This window comes from Podarcis filfolensis (assembly GCF_964270895.1).
Source record: "Podarcis filfolensis genome assembly, chromosome: 1".
Taxonomy (NCBI): Eukaryota; Metazoa; Chordata; class Lepidosauria; order Squamata; family Lacertidae; genus Podarcis; species Podarcis filfolensis.
Window position 1 is genome coordinate 54647160 of NC_139604.1, and position 20506 is coordinate 54667665.

The 20506-nt window shown below is 43.0% G+C and overlaps 5 protein-coding genes across 5 annotated transcripts in view; 4 read left to right on the plus strand and 1 right to left on the minus strand.

Annotated features, from left to right (window-relative positions):
• The window catches only part of LOC310749581 (olfactory receptor 8U3-like), a gene marked incomplete at both ends in the record, with an annotated part of 89483 nt that overhangs the window by 39173 nt on the left and 29804 nt on the right, over positions 1-20506 (minus strand). The window lies entirely within an intron of this gene.
• LOC310744832 (olfactory receptor 9G19-like) lies at positions 3069-4004 on the plus strand (the record flags this gene model as incomplete). The annotated part of the gene is made up of 1 exon (XM_083576565.1): positions 3069-4004. One exon carries the CDS (start codon positions 3069-3071, stop codon positions 4002-4004), a length of 936 nt encoding a protein of 311 aa, XP_083432691.1.
• On the plus strand, positions 6187-7393 carry LOC310742178 (olfactory receptor 5AR1-like; the record flags this gene model as incomplete). Its single annotated transcript, XM_083571200.1, has 1 exon — positions 6187-7393. The coding sequence occupies exon 1, from the start codon at positions 6455-6457 to the stop codon at positions 7391-7393; it is 939 nt and encodes a 312-aa protein (XP_083427326.1). The 5' UTR covers positions 6187-6454.
• Positions 11584-12522, plus strand: LOC310742268 (olfactory receptor 5AR1-like; the record flags this gene model as incomplete). The annotated part of the gene is made up of 1 exon (XM_083571477.1): positions 11584-12522. The coding sequence occupies one exon, from the start codon at positions 11584-11586 to the stop codon at positions 12520-12522; it is 939 nt and encodes a 312-aa protein (XP_083427603.1).
• On the plus strand, positions 16694-17632 carry LOC310742317 (olfactory receptor 5AR1-like; the record flags this gene model as incomplete). Its single annotated transcript, XM_083571616.1, has 1 exon — positions 16694-17632. One exon carries the CDS (start codon positions 16694-16696, stop codon positions 17630-17632), a length of 939 nt encoding a protein of 312 aa, XP_083427742.1.

The window sequence follows — 20506 nt, forward strand, 5'->3', positions numbered from 1 at the left end:
TTAAAAAAAAAAAAACAAGGCGCCAAAAAAGGCGATAGCATATGCTGCGGCAAAGAGGCGGGCCTCAAACTTTGTCCAACAGATTGACCTAAGCTTTGTGCGTATCTGCGAGAGCAACCCATAGGAAATTGGCTTACGGCCTTCGACTCTAGGGGGTTGTAACCTGCCCCAACCCTCAATAGCTCTGCGGATCAGGAAGTCACTGCACGGATCGGAGTAAAGGAGGTTTGTAAATGAGTAAATGAGTAAATGAGGTTTGTAAAAACTACTTTAATTAATTAAATAGGTGTGTGATCTTATGAAGCAGCCAATCATTACAGTTAGTTACAAGACAATGGTGATGACTGAAGTAACAAAAACATCTCCTCTGGTCTGCACTAGCTATTCTGCTGCTCCCCCTAAATAATCCTGATGTTCCCCCTACATTATGTTCCCTCTCTCCCTATCTCCTTGTTCTCTTTCAGCTCTTCCAAATATATACCTGAAGGCATCCAGAGAAAGAAATGGCCACTAGAGAGATTTGGGGAATGGGTTCTCAAAGTCTATTTCCTCAACAAGTAACACTCTTGATTTGCTTAGGGTATTAGGTTATTCCAAAGGCATAAAACCAAATCCCAGCAGAGCATGAGAAGTTTTGTGTCATTAAAGAGGCCACTGGGACAATATCCTCCAGAGACAATAGAATGCTCTGACTAAATATCAAATAATACTTTTCTGATCTGGCGCCACTAATGGGTTGTGGGTGAATTGCTGGTTCCAGCACTTATATAAATCAGCCCAGAGATTGAATAAACTCATTTTCTTCTGGAATCAGCATCATCCATGACTATCATATTGTGCCCTATGACTAGTGGGTGCCATCAAGATTAAGAGCTAAGTTTTGTTCCAGAGCTTTATCACCTAACAGGTTCAGCTTATTTGATTCTATAGATATTTGATTCTATACGATAAGAAACAGACACACCCTCTTTCACTCCTCCCTGCATACTGGCTTGTACAGCACAAAGCCCGCAGAAGAAATCAGTTGACTGACCAAGCAAATCACATCTGAGAATCAATTCTCAAAGCGTATGTTATGCACCTTGTTGTTTTGTTGTCTTTGAAATGTTTTCTGGAAAGAACAAGGAGGAGAAGATTGATGACAAGCCTCATTGCCTGGGCTGGAGAAGGTAAGGCAATCAAAGGCAACACACTTCAAAGACTTGGGTGCCCAGATTAAAAACAAGGTTATAATTGTGATGGAGATTGGTATTAATGGCAGCACTTTTAAAAGCATGCTTGAAATGCCTCTGGGTATATGTCAGTAATTTTTTAAAATAATAAAATTGGATTAAAAACGATTAATGCAATATAATAAATATGGCTTTAAAACAACTCCCATTAAAATAAATTCATGTGTAAATCCCATTTTGAAAGCATATTTCTTAAGCAGAAATGAAGCACTTAAAATGGAAAGCAACTGTCCTTTCTGCTTCAGTTGCTGCTCTTACATATTGCTTTCTACTGGATTTCTATTTATGTTCCAAATACACTTACAGTGGTACCTCTGGATGTGAACGGGATCCATTCTGGAGCCCTGTTCGCATCCTGAAGCGAACACAACCCACGATTGCGCATGCACGGGTTGTGATTCGGCGCTTCTGCGCATGCGTGTGATGTCATTTTGAGCGTCTGCGCATGCGCGAGTGGCGAAACCTGGAAGTAACGCGCTCCGTTACTTCTGTGTCACCGCGGAGCATAACCTGAAAACACTCAACCTGAAGCACATTTAACCCGAAGTATGACTGTATTCTAAACATCAGAGTTTACAAAGGAGAGGCAGAAAATTATTATTATTATTATTATTATTATTATTATTATTATTATTATTATTATTAAACTTTGTATGCCTCCCTTCATCTGAACACCACAGGGCAGCTTATGACATAAGAAATGCAAAGTGGGAATACAAAATGGATAATAAAACAAAAGCAAACCAATAGCGCCTCCCATAAACACATTTAAAAGGCCATAGAATGTCCAATCAGCCATAAAATGGTGGGCATGACCAAGTAAATCAAAACTTTTAACAATAAATGAAATTTGGATCTTTATATAGCACATTGGATGGGGCAACAGGGTTGTGGAAGAATTTGGAGTGTGTAAGAGCATTGCTTGCATCCTTTTCCACTGTTGTCCTCTGCTACTTGTTAAGATCAGAGATCTCTTATTTTCCAGATGCTGAGAACACTACAAGCCATTTAGCTCAGAAGTGAGGACTTTTTTCAGCTCAGTGGTGTCCTTTCCTCAAGGGCAAGCATCCAAGGACCACACGTCAGTGATGTACAGGGGCCAGGGCAAAACTGGGTGAAGCAGCAGCTGTGACACCTCTGCACAGTAAGCTGCATTCTGCCTGCGGAAAAATGAGAGGTTTCTGGGCACACAAATACATAGAGCGAGAGTGAGAAACAGAGATCCATCCAGTCAAGTAAAAGGCATTTTCACAGTTCAGGGACTCATTTCAGCCAAGCCAAAGTCTTCAAGAAGCCTCAGGGAGGGGAGATGGGATGGATGGATCTGTCTATTGCAGTTCTCTGTTTTCCCCATTTCAAATTCCATTCTTCACATTTTGCAGCAAGTTGCAAAATAATAATAATGAAATCCTCATGAAAATTCATCAGCATTTTAGTTTAGGTTTCTCCCAATAAACACATTTGTATACACAGTTTTCACTAAATTACATGTTTTAAATATCCACATTCCCCTAATATATGCACTTTTGTAAATAATGTTTGGTTGGCAAACCGCATAGCAAAATTGGGATGAGTGAAAATTTCAAAGGATAACTGTGTCTCGGTTTGCATAGTGGTTCCGAAAGTGCAAATTTGATAGATTTGGCTTCAAATTAGACCTGAATAGAATTTCTTGCCCATCTCTAGAGGGACTGTAGCATGGAGAGGGTGTGTCATAGATAAGGTCTTGAGGCTCTCCATCCCTGATGTAGCTCATTGAGAACTGATGCTATTCTGATAGGCCAGAACTTCAGTGTATATCTTCAATTTCCTTACCAGCTAATCCCAGATAGCTTCATGGAGGAAGGAAATCTCACCACAGTGACCGACTTCATTCTCCTGGGTTTCACAACAAACCCTAAACTGCAGCTGATCTTATTTTTACTGTTTCTAATAATATATATAGCCAGTCTGGCAGGGAATATCACATTAATTGCTCTAATCTGCAGCAGCTCTCACCTCCATACACCCATGTATTTCTTCATTGGGAACCTTTCCTTCCTGGATCTGTGGTATTCCTCCGTCTATACGCCAAAGATCTTGGTGAACTGCATCTCTGAAGACAAGAGCATTTCCTTTGGTGGCTGTGCCTCCCAATTCTTCTTCTCAGCTGCCCTTGCCTATAGCGAGTGCTACCTTCTGGCAGCCATGGCCTATGACCGTTATATGGCCATAGCCAAGCCATTGTTGTATGCCACTGCCATGTCCAGAAAGCTGTGCACAGCACTGGTGGCCCTCTCATATCTAGGGGGGTTCATCAATTCCACCTTAATCACTAGTGAAACCTTCACATTGAGCTTCTGTGATGGCAATGTCATTGATGACTTCTTCTGTGACTTACCTCCATTGGTGAAGCTATCCTGCAACGTGCCCAAGAGCTATCAGTCCGTGTTGTACTTCATTTTGGCTTCTAATGTAATTACACCCTCTGCACTTATCCTTGCCTCCTATGCCTTCATTCTGGCTGCCATCTTGAGGATCCGCTCCACTGAAGGGAGACTGAAAGCCTTCTCCACATGTGCTTCTCATCTGATTGCAGTTACTTTGTACTATGGCTCTATCCTCTTCATCTACTCACGGCCCAGCTCCAGCTATGCTTTGGAAAGGGACAAAGTGGTCTCTGTTTTCTACACAGTAGTGATTCCTATGCTTAATCCCCTCATCTACAGCCTCAGGAACAAGGATGTAAAACATGCTCTGAAGAAACTGGCAATGAAATGGAGGACAGCATGAATGAATATAACTGGAAGCATGCAGTTTTGTTTCTAGTAGCTTAGCATTATTACTCATTAGTAAGATCTTTTGTCATGTGTTTTTATGTAGATGTGTCCTCAGAACCTCATTTGTATAATGCATTATTTGTGAGACACTATTTTTCATACTCATAAGACCCATTCATGTTGGACTAATTCTTCCTGTTGTCCCTCTCCCCATTTTGAGGCTGACTATTGCTGCAGATAACAATCATTTTAGATCATTTTCCCTGATAAAGTATCTGAACCCTAGGCGGCCATCCTATGCCCACTTACCGGGGCATCTCATTTAACTAAGAATATATAAATCTATCATTTTAAATGTGCCACAGTTTTTTGGTTTTCCAGTTCTGCACTTAAGTCCTCACAAAAATTCATCAGCACTTTAGTGCCCATTTCCCCAAATACAATGCATTTTTACACATAATTTAGTTGGGGAACTGCATCACAAAATTCAGAGAAGTGCCAATTTCAAAGGATGGCTGCGTTTGGGCTGCATATTGCTTCTGGAAGAAAAAATTAGAGGCAGTTTCTCATTAAGATATTTATTGAACTTATCTCTGCATTTAACTCAATGAGACCTAGTTCTTATAAGGCATGCTACATAAGATTGCAATATTAGCCACTTGTGTATATCCTAGATCAATATATTGCTCTCATAGAGAACATCTATGATCATAACAAACTTCACTCCTCACTTATTTAGTTGAGATGTTATGATATAATTTGGAAAAAAATATAAAGATAACAATTTCATTTAAAATCGTATGTTTCCTGTTTCATAAAACAATGATAATAAATTAGAAAGTATATGATAAAACTGGCCTCTGTTATTGCAAAGGTTTATTTGTTCTGGGTGTTGGTGGCTATTACATCAGTGCTGTTGTGTGAAGAAACAGTAATTCAACATCCAGTGGCCCTCTAGAGGTAGTTGGACTCCAGCCAAGATGATCAATGTGCAGGGACGATGGGAGTTGTAGTCCAATAACATCCAGAGGGCCACAGGTTCCTCATCCCCATTCTAGATAAAAAAATTCATTGCATGACACAATTGTTCCACAGGAGTGTGTGTGAGGAGAAGAAGAGGAGGAGGAGGAGGAGGAGGAGGAGGAGGAGGAGGAGGAGGAGGAGTTTGGATTTGATATCCCGCTTTATCACTACCCAAAGGAGTCTCAAAGCGGCTAACATTCTCCTTTCCCTACCTCCCCCACAACAAACACTCTGTGAGGTGAGTGGGGCTGAGAGACTTCAGAGAAGTGTGACTAGCCCAAGGTCACCCAGCAGCTGCATGTGGAGGAGCGGAGATGCGAACCCAGGTCCCCAGATTACGAGACTACCAGATTACGAGATTAGCCACTACACCACACTGACTCTCAGGGCCCGAGGGAGCCAGCACCCATGAGTCAGGGACTTATGGAGCAGTTGCAGCAACAAGGAAACTCCCGCCTCCACCAGCTTATACGTCCTCCCCTGATGGGTTGTGCTCCTGCAACCTGAGACTTCTAGCGACACAGAAGGTGCTGATTCTCTTCCCACTACAAGACCCTCCTGGTTCTAGGAGACAGCAGGCAGGGGAAGGTGGAAAGTCTACTGATCCATATGTTAGCTGAACTGCCTCTTCTTCTGCTGCCCCATCTGGTGTGCCTTCCTCCATCCCACTCTGTCCTGACTCTCCCCTGGCTCCTGCCTTGTAGGCAGTGTCAGGACCCATAAATCAATGGTCCCCTTGCCTGGGTAACTCCCCTAGGCCCCTGCCTTCGCTGCACACTCTTCAGAGTCCTGCCAGTCCTTGAGACTGTTGGTGATATCAGGTGCAGGAAGGAAAATGAGGGCCCCTGACAAACCATAATTAGCCCCATTGCCCGAGAAACCCTGCCAGAAAGCAAGAGAAATGGGTGCCATGTATTTTCTTTTGCAAGAGGGGAGGGGAATTGACAGGGAACACAATGAGAAAGCAAATTGCATGGGATGCCTATACCCTTGACACCTCCACAAAGATAAGTCTCCTGATGAGAGAATCAGAGATCAGAAATCCTCTGGGGACAGAGCTCCCTGCCTCTGCCATTCATACTCTTTAATAATTGCATCATTTTTAGGAGGTAGGAAACTCAATGCACAATAAATAGACTTTCAGATGTTTACAGGGATCAGTAGGATGCTGACTTAACCAATGATCAAAACGTCAGAGTTCATCTCTCCCACCCGTAGAAAGGTTCAAGGAAAAGACAAAGGGGAGCATCACTCAGGAACTCTGGATCTTCTAAAATCTCCACAAGAAGCCTTGGTAAGACCCAGCTATGTCATCATCAGCCTCACAGAGCAAGTGGGACCCAAGCAAACTTTGACATCTCATAGACTAATTAATATTTTAAACAACCCTGCCATCCACATTTCCTATATTTCTCCAGACCACTGTATCTTTTCCTAAATATGGTGAATGAAAATAGTACCACCGTCACGGAGTTCATTCTCCAGGGCATCTCAAACGATCCAAGTATGAAAGTCTTATTCTTTGTGGTATTCCTGATCATCTATCTGGTCAATGTCGTGGGAAACCTGGGCATGATCATCTTGATCACACTTGATTCCCACCTTCACAATCCTATGTACTTCTTCCTCTGGCACCTGTCCTTCTGTGACATCTGCTACTCATCTGCTATTGCCCCCAGAATGCTGTCTGAATTGTTATCTGAGAGCAGGATCATCTCCTTCCCTGAATGCACTGCACAGTTCTACTTCTTTGCTACCTTTGTGGGTGCCGAGTGCTACATTTTAGCAGTAATGGCCTATGACCGCTATGTGGCCATCTGCAACCCATTGCTCTATTCCACTGCCATGTCCAAGTCCCTCTGCATCAGGCTCCTACTTGGGTCATACATTGCTGGCACAACTAGTGCCATAATACACACATCAGCCACCTTCAGCCTGCAGTTCTGCAGTTCCAACCTCATCAACCATTTCTTCTGTGATGTCCCTCCATTGCTGGCAATCGCTTGTTCTGACACCCACATTAATGAGATTTTGCTTTTTGCATTTGCTGGCTTTGTTGAGATGAGCTCCCTCTCCATCATCCTTCTCTCTTACATCTTCATTTTAGCAGCCGTCCTGAGAATGCCCTCAGGAAGACTCAAAGCCTTCTCCACCTGTGGGTCCCACTTCACAGGGGTCACTTTATTTTATGGGACTGTGATTTTCATGTATCTCCGGCCCACTTCTGTCTATGCTTTGGAACAAGACAAATGGGCTTCTGTGTTTTACACAGTAGTGATCCCCATGCTCAATCCTCTGATCTACAGCTTGAGGAACAAAAATGTTAAGGAAGCTTTCAGAAAACTCATTAACAAGAAGCTGAACTCTGTCTTAAACTAAAATGCAATATTATTCTGAATGGGGTTTTCTTTGTGAACTGGTTCCATAGGAACTTGACTTGTAGGTTTCAGAATGATTTCCTTTCCCTTATAGCTGATCATCAATTTCCAGAGAACCAGAGAGAACCAGAAAACGAAGGAATTCAACCACAGAGTTGTTGTCTGACATTCATTGAGCAATGTCATTTGTCATTTCAAAATCATTTGTTCTGAATGAGGTTGGCTGAAACTTCATGTGGACTCTGCAATTTAACAAATGTGAAGGGTCACCTGAAAACAGGTATTCCATCAGACCACCTCAATGGGAGAGATGGGAAGTGTTGTGTTGGGATATAAGGAAGATATCAGAAGGAAGTGTCCTTTTATTTATACAAGACAAGACTAAAATAAGAAATTCCCCATGCACCATGAAAATCATAGGAGCTCAAGGGTTCAAAAAGCATTACATTCAAATACAGCACCTCCTAGCATACATAACAGGAAGATTCCACCACCTTCTTTAAAAATGTGTCATCATGAAAACAGCTGGTTTGCTATTTTATAACACTAATTCTCATCATCGGGTTGTATACAACTAGCTTATACCCAGAGTAGACTGACCGAAATATATCAGCTATGACAGTCATATCCATTTATATTCTGAGTAGGACTAACGTTCCAAGGTTTTTATGTCATATTGTTGTGTTGTAGTCTAATGAATTGTTTGTTTACTGTCCTGGGTATCTTTGGGTTGACGGGTTGGTTATAAATATAACAACAACAACAACAACAACAACAACAACAACAACAAGAAGAAGAAGAAGCTTGATGTTATCAGATATTTTTCATGGAAATCACCACTAGAATGCAATCTGCCTAGTACATTGTGAGTGTTGTTAAGATTCTCCTCTCAAAATTCCAAAATACTATACAAAGTAACCCAAGAGAACCGGGATTCTATGGCCTCCTCCAAAGGTTTCCTGTGGCTTTTGTTATTTCACAAGTATGAGGTTACCAGCTAGGCTGCCACTGACTTCTGCTCGGCATTCTGGGCAGCCCAACCAGAAGTAAACACAGGCAAGCCTACAGTGGAACTATGCAGTAGCAGCTTACCAGTCAATGCACTCTTACCTCACACAGCCTATAATGAGGGAGAGATGTGATTCAGTGCACATTTAAAGGTGAACTTACCTAGTTTCCACTTTCTGAAGCAATGTGAACCAATACAAATCCATCGGACAAAATTCAGACTTCTCTGAATTTTGCAATGCACATCTCCAGTCAAGTAATATTCACAAACTAGGGTGAAATGTGCATATGGATGCAAAAATCAACGGGAATAATAATAAAAAAGCATGCTTTATATCAGGCAAAATTGTGTGCAAGAATAAGTTTATTGGGAGAAATTTGCTATGGAATGCTGAGGAACTTTCGCCAGAACAAACAACGACCCCGTAAACGGATGTGGAAATGTGTGCAGCTTGAGATTAGGAAAATGTGAGAAACTGAGAGAAAGCAAAGCTAACAGATTAACCCATCCATACCCTCAATGCATAAAGAGACATGATATCTATGTGGGAAAGAAAGAGAGCAGGAGAGAGGGCAGTAAGCAAATCCAAACCAAAATGCTTCCTCAAAGGAGATGGCAGGTAGGAAGGAGAGTAATGCAGAAATCAGGAGAAGGGAAGATTTTGGTTGTGGTCATACAGTGGCAAGCAAGCAGGGGATTCAGGCAGGAGTGGGAGGAAGCTGGAAAGATGGGAGGTTGAAAGAGGTCTCAGCTTCATCTGCAGTTACTTTTATTTCTAGTAATTGCTGCTAGGAGGGATTTTATGATGGACTGGCAGGTAAGGACACCACATGCATCCACTGCAGCCACTGAGAGATGCTATACAATAGTAGAGCAAAAGTAGTGCCTTCTATATGTTGTTAGACAACAGTTCCCATCAGCCCTAGACAGTGTGGCAGGTGGTCAGGGATGACAGGCATTCCAGTCCAACAACATATAGAGGTCACCAGGTTGGCAAAGGCTGCACAACTCTAACTCTCCCTTCCCCCAGAAATATGGTTCTAACAACAATAGGAATAATGAGGGACTTCATCTGCACTGGTATCAGAAAAGTGCATGTTTTATGTTTATAAACCCAAAGGGGTGGGAACCTCCTCCTTAATGTATGAGAGACAACTGAATTAGAAAGTTTGTGAACTGCAGTCATTGTAGCTACCTTTTGTTCTTGAGTTGACTCTACAACCAGCAGGTGTGGCCTTGTTTGTAGTGCCACTACCGGGGCTGCGGGGCTGGGGCTGACTTGTGATAGGGGGCTTTTCAGTGCTAGGCTGAGGTTCTCTCACACCTCAGTTAAACTATGCAAGCAAAGGAACATGTCAGCATTTAAGTTCCTGCTCTCACACCAAGAGATGGCAGGCTGGCGGTTTTATTACTCTTTACATTTATTAGTCTTCACACAATAGTTTCAGTCCAAGGACACAGCTCAGTCTTCCACACTCGATACGTCAGTTGCGCCCATTGAAATGTGGTCTCTTCACCAACAGGATATCCTCCATCGGCTACCCCCTCCTTCTGTTGGCCTGACGCCAAGCCTGGACTCTACCCTTCCTCCTAGTACAAGGAGACTATGGGGCCGCTTCCCCAGTTTGCCACTCCTCCCCTGAGAATGTGTCTGAGACCTGCGGCTCCTCTACCTGCCTCACACTGTCTTGGGAGTTTACGACACGCATTCCAGGACGGGAGGGACTCACCTCACCCCCCGTATGGGAAGAAGGCAAGCCTCTATATCTTTCTGCCTGCCACCCCCCCCCCCTTCGTCATTGGAGCCCCACTGTTGCTCTGGGAAGGAGCATTCCTGACAGAACAGGAGTTGCATAATTCTGCTGATCAATTGCTTGCTGGTGCCTTCAAACCCTGTATCCTTTGCCCACAGGTTATGAAATCAAATGATGTTGGAAAGGGATCGGAGGGTTGCAAGCACTGCCAATCACCTGGTTGGCAGCATCTGCAAATTCTGTTTTCAACAGGAAGCTGCATTTTTACCTGTCCCATAGCTGACATCACGGCCCATCCCAGATAAAGAATGTGCGCATCTTATAGTTAACTCTTTATTAGCAGGATAAACACTTACAGCAGCTCCCACAGTGCTCTGGATACACACACAAATACACACCTGTGGCCTATAGGCACCTAATTGTCTGGAGCCTATGGAGCAGTTGCAGCAACATGGAAATTACACTCCTCCACCTGCTTATATGTCCTCCCCTGATGGGTTGTGCTCCAGCAACCAGAGACCTCTACCGGTATGGAAGGTGCCACTGCCCTTCCCACTTCAAGCCCCTCCTGGATTTAGGAGACTGTGGGCAGAGGAAGGTGTGAAGTCTATTGAACCGTCTGCCGGTTGAACAGCCTCTTCTGCTGCGGCCCCGTCTGGTGTGCATGCCACTCTGCCCTGACACCCGTCCCTTGGCTCCTTCCTTATAGGGAGTGTCAGGACCCATAAATCAATGGTCCCTTTGCCTGGATAACTCCCCTAGTCCCCTGCCCTCGCTGCACACCCTTGAGAATCCTGCCAGTCCTTGAGAGCGTTGGTGATGTCAGGTGCAGAAAAGAAAATGAGGGCCCCTGACAAACCATAATTAGTCCCATTGCCCGATAAACCCTGCCGGAAAGCAAGAGAAATGGATGTCATGTGTTTTCTTCTGCAGGGGGGGAGGGGAAATGACAGTGAGTACAATGAGAAAGCAAATTGCATGGGATGCCTATACCCTTGAAAGCTCTACAAGGATATGTCTCCTGATGAGGGAATCAGAGATCAGAAATCCTCTGGGGACAGAGCTCCCGGCCTCTGTCATTCTACTCTTTAATAACTGCATCATTTTTAGGAGGTAGGAAACTCAATGCACAATAAATAGACATCCAGGAGTTTACAGGGATCAGTAGGATGCTGACTTAAGCAATGATCAGAACTTTGGAGTTCATCTCTCCCACCTGTAGGAAGGTTCAAGGAAAAGACAAAGGGGAGCATCGCTCAGGAACTCTGGATCTTCTAAAATCTCCACAAGAAGCTATGTGATCATCAGCCTCACAGAGCAAGTGGGACCCAAGCAAACTTTGACATCACATAGACTAATTAATATTTAAAACAACCCTGCCATCCACATTTCCTACATTTCTCCATACCACTGTATCTTTTCCTAAAAATGGTGAATGAAAACAGTACCACCGTCACCGAGTTCATTCTCCAGGGCATCTCAAATGATCCAGGTATGAAAGTCTTATTCTTTGTGGTATTCCTGATCATCTATCTGGTCAATGTTGTGGGAAACCTGGGCATGATCATCTTGATCACACTTGATTCCCACCTTCACAATCCTATGTACTTCTTCCTCTGGCACCTGTCCTTCTGTGACATCTGCTACTCATCTGCCATTGCCCCCAGAATGCTGTCTGACTTGTTATCTGAGAGCAGGATCATCTCCTTCCCTGAATGCACTGCCCAGTTCTACTTCTTTGCTGCCTTTGTGGATGCCGAGTGCTACATTTTAGCAGTGATGGCCTATGACCGCTATGTGGCCATCTGCAACCCATTGCTCTATTCCACTGCCATGTCCAAGTCCCTCTGCACCCGGCTCCTACTTGGGTCATACATTGCTGGCACAACTAATGCCATAATACACACAACAGCCACCTTCAGCCTGCAGTTCTGCAGTTCCAACCTCATCAACCATTTCTTCTGTGATGTCCCTCCATTGCTGGCAATCGCTTGTTCTGACACCCACATTAATGAGATTTTGCTTTTTGCATTTGCTGGCTTTGTTGAGATGAGCTCCCTCTCCATCATCCTTCTCTCTTACATCTTCATTTTAGCAGCCGTCCTGAGAATGCCCTCAGGAAGACTCAAAGCCTTCTCCACCTGTGGGTCCCACTTCACAGGGGTCACTTTATTTTATGGGACTGTGATTTTCATGTATCTCCGGCCCACTTCTGTCTATGCCTTGGATCAAGACAAATGGGCTTCTGTGTTCTACACAGTAGTGATCCCCATGCTCAATCCTCTGATCTACAGCTTGAGGAACAAGGATGTTAAGGAAGCTTTCAGAAAACTCATTAACAAGAAGCTGAACTCTGTCTTAAACTAAAATGCAATATTATTACTGAATGGGTTTTTTGTGAACTGGTTCCATAGGAACTTGACTTGTAGGTTTCAGAACTATTTCCATCCCCTTATAGCTGATCATCAATTTCCTACTAGCTAGAGAACCAGAAAACGAAGGAACTCAACCACAGAGTTATTGTCTGACATTCATTGAGCTATGTCATTTGCAATTTCAAAATCATTTATGCTGAATGACGTTGATTGAAACTTCTTGTGGACTCTGCAATTTAACAAGTTTGAGAGGTCACCTGAAAGCAGGCATTCCATCAGACCACCTCAATGGGAGAGATGGGAAGTGTTGTGTTGGGATATAAGGAAGATATCAGAAGTAATGTCCCTTTCTTTCTACAAGACAAGACTAAAAGAAGAAATTCCCCTTGGAGTACTGCACCATGAAATGCACAGGAGCTAAAGGGTCCAAAAAGCATTACATTCAATACAGCACCTCCTAGCATACATAACAGGAAGATTCCACCATCTTCTTTAAAAATGTGTCATCATCAAAACTGCTGGTTTGCTATTTTATAACACTAATTCTCTTCATCGGGTTGCATCCAACTAGCTTATACCACAGTAGACCCACTGAAATTTATCAGCTATGATAGTCATATCCATTTATATTCTGAATAGGATTAATGTTCCAAGGTTTTTATGTCATATTGTTGTGTTGTAGTCTAATGAATTATTTGTTTACTGTCCTGGGTATCTTTGGGTTGACAGGTTGGTTATAAATATAACAACAACAACAACAACAACAACAACAACAACAACAACAACAACAACAAGCTTGATGTTATCAGATATTTTTCATGGAAATCACCACTAGAATGCAATCTGCCTAGTACATTGTGAGTGTTGTTAAGATTCTCCTCTCAAAATTACAAAATACTATACTAAGTAACCCAAGAGAACCGGGATTCTGTGGCCTCCTCCAAAGCTTTTGTGTGGCTTTTGCAATTTCACAAGTATGAGGCACCAGCTAGGCTGCCACTGACTTCTGCTCTGCATTCTGGGCAGCCCAACCAGAAGTAAACACAGGCAAGCCTATAGCGGAACTATGCACTAGCAGCTTACCACTCAATGCACTCTTACCTCCCACAGCCTATGATGAGGGAGAGATGTGATTCAGCGCACATTGAAAGCTGAACTTACCTAGTTTCCACTTTCTGAAGCAATGTGAACCAATACAAATCCATCGGACAAAATTCAGACTTCTCTGAATTTTGCAATGCACATCCCCAGTCAAGTAATATTCACAAACTAGGGTGAAATGTGCATTTGAATGCATAAATCAATGGGTATAAAAAAGCATACTTTATATCAGGCAAAATTGTGTGCAAGAATAAGTTTATTGGGAGAAATTTGCTATGGAATGTAGAGGAACTTTCACCAGAACAAACAACGACCCCGTAAACGGATGTGGAAATGTGTGCAGCTTGAGATTAGGAAAATGTGAGAAACTGAGAGAAAGCAAAGCTAACAGATTCGCCCACCCATACCCTCAACTGCATAAAGAGACATGATAGCTATGTGGAGAGGAAAGAGAGCAGGAGAGAGGGCAGTAAGAAAATCCAAACCAAAATGCTTCCTCAGAGGAGATGGCAGGTAGGAAGGAGAGTAATGCAGAAATCAGGAGAAGGGAAGATTTTGGTTGTGGTCATACAGTGGCAAGCAAGCAGGGGATTCAGGCAGGAGTGGGAGGAAGCTGGACAGATGGGAGGCTGAAAGAGGTCTCAGCTTCATCTGCAGTTACTTTTATTTCTAGTAATTGCTGCTAGGAGGGATTTTATGATGGACTGGCAGGTAAGGACACCACATGCATCCACTGCAGCCACTGAGAGATGCTATACAATAGTAGAGCAAAAGTAGTGCCTTCTATATGTTGTTGGACAACAGATTCCATCAGCCCTAGACAGTGTGGTAAGTGGTCAGGGATGACAGGCATTCCAGTCCAACAACTTATAAAGGTCACCAGGTTGGCAAAGGCTGCACAACTCTAACTCTCCCTTCCCCCAGAAATATGGTTCTAACAACAATAGGAATAATGAGGGACTTCATCTGCATTGGTATCAGAAAAGTGCATGTTTTATGTTTATAAACCCAGAGGGGTGGGAACCTCCTCTTTAATTCAGAGAAGACCTGAATTCTGCAGTCATTGTAGTTACCTTTTTGTTCTTGAGTTGAATCTACAACCAGCAGGTGAGGTCTTGTTCGTAGTGCCACTACTGGGGCTGCGGGGCTGGGGCTGACTTATGATAGGGGGCTTTTCAGTGCTAGGCTGCGGCTCTCTAACACCTCAGTTAAACTATGCAAGCAAAGGAACATGTCAGGATTTGCAATCTCCCTCTCACACCAAGAGATGGCAGGCTGGCAACTTTATTACTCTTTAAATTTATTAGTCTTGACACAATAGTTTCAGTCTGAGCACACAGTTCAGTCTTCCGCACTCAATGAGTCAGTTGCGCCCACTGAAGGGTGGTCTCTTCGCCAACAGGCTATTCTCCATTGGCTGCCCCCTCCTCCTGGACTCTACCATTCCTCCTAGTACAAGGAGACTATGGAGCAGCTTGCCCAGTTTGCCCCTCCTCCCCAGAGAATGTGTCTGAGATCTGTGGCTCCTCTACCTGCCTCACGCTGTCTTGGGAGTTTACAACACGCATTCCAGGATGGGAGGGACTCACCTCACCCCCCCCCCATATGGGAAAAAGACATGCCTCTATCTCTTTCTGCCTGCCACCCCCCCCCCCATCGTCACCGGAGCCCCACTGTTGCTCTGGGAAGGAGCGTTCCTGACAGAACAGGAGTTGCATAATTCTGCTGATCAATTGCTTGCTGGTGCCTACAAACCCTGTATCCTTTGCCCACAGGTTATGAAATCAAATGATGTTGGAAAGGGATCGGAGGGTTGCAAGCACTGCCAATCACCTGGTTGGCAGCATCTGCAAATTCTGTTTTCAACAGGAAGCTGCATTTTTACCTGTCCCACAGCTGACGTCACGGCCCATCCCAGATCAAGAAGACGCACATCTGTTAACTCTTTATTGGCAAGATAAACACAGCAGCTCCCACAGTGCTCTGGATACACACACAAATATACTCCTCTAGCCTATAGGAACCTGAAGGTCTGGAGCCTATGGAGCAGTTGCAGCAACAGTTAAATTCCACCTCTCCACCTGCTTATATGTTCTCCCCTGATGGGTTGTGCTCCAGCAACCAGAGACCTCTACCGGTATGGAAGGTGCCACTGCCCTTCCCACTTCAAGCCCCTCCTGGATTTAGGAGACAGCGGGCAGAGGAAGGTGCGAAGTCTATTGAACCGTCTGCCGGCTGAACAGCCTCTTCTGCTGCGGCCCCGTCTGGTGTGCCTTCCTCCGTCCCACTCTGACCTGACACTCGTCCCTTGGCTCCTGCCTTGTAGGCAGTGTCAGGACCCATAAATCAATGGTCCCCTTGCCTGAATAACTCCCCTAGTCCCCTGCCTTGTCTACACACCCTTCAGAGTCCTGCCAGTCCTTGAGAGTGTTGGTGATGTCAGGTGCAGAAAAGAAAATGAGGGCCCCTGACAAACCATAATTAGTCCCATTGCCCGATAAACCCTGCCGGAAAGCAAGAGAAATGGATGTCATGTGTTTTCTTCTGCAGGAGGGGAGGGGAAATGACAGGGAGCACAATGAGAAAGCAAATTGCATGGGATGCCTATACCCTTGAAACCTCCACAAAGATATGTCTCCTGATGAGGGAATCAGAGATCAGAAATCCTCTGGGGACAGAGCTCCCTGCCTCTGCCATTCTACTCTTTAATTATTGCATCATTTTTTCGGAGGTAGGAAACTCAATGAACAATAAATAGTCATCCAGGAGTTTACAGGGATCAGTTGGATGCTGACTTAACCAATGATCAAAACGTCAGAGTTCGTCTCTCCCACCCGTACGAAGGTTCAAGGAAAAGACAAAGGGGAGCATCACTCAGGAACTCTGGATCTTCTAAAATCTCCACAAGAAGCCTTGGTAAGACCCAGCTATGTAATCATCAGCCTCACAGAGCAAGTGGGACCCAAGCAAACTTTGACATCTCATAGACTAATTAATATTTTAAACAACCCTGCCATCCACATTTCCTACATTTCTTCATACCACTGTATCTTTTCCTAAAAATGGTGAATGAAAACAGTACCACCATCAAAGAGTTCATTCTCCAGAGCATCTCAAATGATCCTGGTATGAGTATCTTATTATTTGTGGTATTCCTGATCATCTATCTGGTCAATGTTGTGGGAAACCTGGGCATGATCATCTTGATCACACTTGATTCCCACCTTCACAATCCTATGCACTTCTTCCTCTGGCACCTGTCCTTCTGTGACATCTGCTACTCATCTGCTATTGCCCCCAGAATGCTGTCTGAATTGTTATCTGAGAGCAGGATCATCTCCTTCCCTGAATGCACTGCCCAGTTCTACTTCTTTGCTGCCTTTGTGGATGCCGAGTGCTACATTTTAGCAGTGATGGCCTATGACCGCTATGTGGCCATCTGCAACCCATTGCTCTATTCCACTGCCATGTCCAAGTCCCTCTGCATCTGGCTCCTACTTGGGTCATACATTGCTGGCACAACTAGTGCCATAATACACACAACAGCCACCTTCAGCCTGCAGTTCTGCAGTTCCAACCTCATCAACCATTTCTTCTGTGATGTCCCTCCATTGCTGGCAATTGCTTGTTCTGACACCCACATTAATGAGATTTTGCTTTTTGTTTTTGGTGGCTTTGTTGTGATGAGCTCCCTCTCCATCATCCTTCTCTCTTACATCTTCATTTTAGCAGCCGTCCTGAGAATGCCCTCAGGAAGACTCAAAGCCTTCTCCACCTGTGGGTCCCACTTCACAGGGGTCACTTTATTTTATGGGACTGTGATTTTCATGTATCTCCGGCCCACTTCTGTCTATGCCTTGGATCAAGACAAATGGGCTTCTGTGTTCTACACAGTAGTGATCCCCATGCTCAATCCTCTGATCTACAGCTTGAGGAACAAAGATGTTAAGAAAGCTTTCAGAAAACTCATTAACAAGAAGCTGAACTCTGTCTTAAACTAAAATGCAGTATTATTACTGAATTATTATTTTTTTGTGAATTGGTTCCATACCAACTTGACTTGTAGGTTTCAGAACGATTTCCTTTCCCTTATAGCTGATCATCGATTTCCTACTACCTAGAGAACCAGAATATGAAGGAATTCAACCACAGAGTTATTGTCTGACATTCATTGAGCAATGTCATTTGCAATTTCAAAATCATCTGTGCTGAATGAGGTTGACTGAAACTTCATGTGGACTCTGCAATTTAACAAGTTTGAGGCATTCTGAAAGCAGGCATTCCATCAGACCACCTCAATGGGAGAGATGGGAAGTGTTGTGTTGGGATATAAGGAAGATATCAGAAGTGTCCCTTTCTTTCTACAAGACATGACTAAAAGAAGAAATTCCCCTTGGAGTACTGCACCATGAAAATCATAGGAGCTCAAGGGTCCAAAAAGCATTACATTCAAATACAGCACCCCCTAGCATACATAACAGGAAGATTCCACCATCTTCTTTAAAAATGTGTCATCATGAAAACAGCTCTGATCTACAGCTTGAGGAACAAAGATGTTAAGGAAGCTTTCAGAAAACCCATCAACAATAAGCTAAGTCGTGTCCTAAACTGAAATGCTATGTTATTACTGAATGTTTTTTTTTTCCTTTCACTTATAGCTAATTCTCAATTTCCTACTAGCTAGAGAAGCAGAAATATGCAGAATGAGGTTGGCTGAAACTTCTGAAATGACTCAATAGTAAGCGGTTGGAAAATTACAGCCTATCAGGTTCATTTCAAATATATCCCTTTACAAAAGGGCACAAGTCACAGCTAATACTACATGCAGTATTCATGCAGATACATCCTCACATCTGTAATAATAATGAGAAAACAGACCAGTTATCATCTACACTGCATCACTGTGCACATTTATTTACATGCAACATGCCACATGTGCAAAAACACTTTTGTTAAGCAATTATGTCATGAATGGCAACCTGTCGCCCTATAAATTTTGCTGGATTCCAGTTTCCATCAGCCTCAACTGATATGGCCAAGGTCACAAATGATGGCAGTATCTAGAAGGACTACAGCAGTATCTAGAGGGCCACAGGTCCCCCAACCCCTGAATTATGTGACTTCTCTTTTGTAAATCCCTACCTCACATTGAAGAGTATTGCTGGATCAGAGCAGTTTCTTTCTGCCTTAGATTCCTTTTTGCAATAATAATGTAATCTACTCACATTTGGGGCAGGGTAATAAAATCAATAACTATCAAATATATTGATTGGTTTGTGTCATCTGGTGTCTGGTGACTGAGGCTGCTTTTCTATATATGAGGAAATGGGACCTGTGGCCTTCCAGGTACCATTTATTCCAGCTCCAATCAGCCCCAGTCAAGACAAATAGTCAGAGATTATGGGAATTGTCACCCAACAACATCTAGAGGACCATAGGTTTCCCAGCTTTGCTTATACAGCCTTAACTGGAGTAGAGACCCATTGACCTCAGTAGGACTTACTTCTGAGATGATATGTATAGGATTGCACTGTAAAGCTTGTTAACTTTACTTGAATGATTCATATATTGTATTTCTGCTTTCTCTGTGTGTGTGTGTGTGTGCGCGTGTGTGTGTGTGTGTGTACGCATGCATGCTTTTGTGTGTGCGTGTGTGAAAGTTCAGTCTTGCACTGGGCTTACATCTATATTTTTGTAAAATATTTGTTCTCCATTTTATTCATTTGAAAGAAATGAGCTCAAGTCCACACATAAATATGTTACAGTACATTTTCTATCACTAAAACAGCACAACTTGGCAACTCCTCTCGAATATTATCCTTATAGATTGTCTTTGATTTGATTTACTATATTTCTATGCTGCTTTTCCTTAAAATGAATCCCAAAGCAGCTTCTGAACAATAAATATTAACATGATAGAGCATAATAGAGTTTCACAAATACAGTATAAATTATGAAGAATGTAATTGTTTCACTGGCTATTTATTAATCAATCAGTCTATAAAATACTATTAACAAAGCAACAACTATAAAATAATCATTACAATCAAAAAAAATCATATTATATGATTGAAAAATCAATACATCATTTATAATCTATAAATCAATCTTAACAACATTAACAAAGTAGCAAGCAAAAACAACAACTCAGCACTGTTATGTTATCTGATGGACAGGCATAAACATGACAGAGATTGTGCTGATGGGGTATCTTATTTTTTGCATGCCACAGAAACTTTTTTTGTTGTTGTAAAAACAACACAGCTTTTTCTCTGATAAATGAATTGTGCCTGAAAGTGGACCCATTGAAATAAATGGGCCTAAGTAACTCATTACTAGCTAAAGTCCATTGATGTCAATTGGTTTACTCTGTGTTTTAGTCATATAAAACCATTGGGAACAGTGTAAAGAAAAGGAACAAATTGTCCCATCCCAGTGTTCTGTGGGTATGGCCTCTAGAAGAGACATGACCAGGGGCATGTGCAGAATAAACATTCTGTGATATTCCGGCAGTGGACAAAGCTGCATTGTAACTTTTGAATAAATGTTTGGTTTTAAATAAATAAATGAATGAATGAATGTTGAATAAGCATATAGCCATATATCTATTTAGTTTCCAATTCATATCCTTCTCCGGTATTGTGGGGTTTCAAACACAGTGGGGTTTCAAAAGAACAAGGGAATATAAGTAACAATATCGCCTCTGCAAGTTGGCCAGTGTCTGTTAGGATTCTTGCTCCATGTTTGCAGTCATGGGATTGTTGTTCTATCACATGATGGTGTATGTTTTTATTCCACAGTGTGGGAAGTGACAGAGACAGGATGTTTGTGTTACTGTGTTCTACGAAGTGGGACTATTGTCCTTTGTTCTTTCT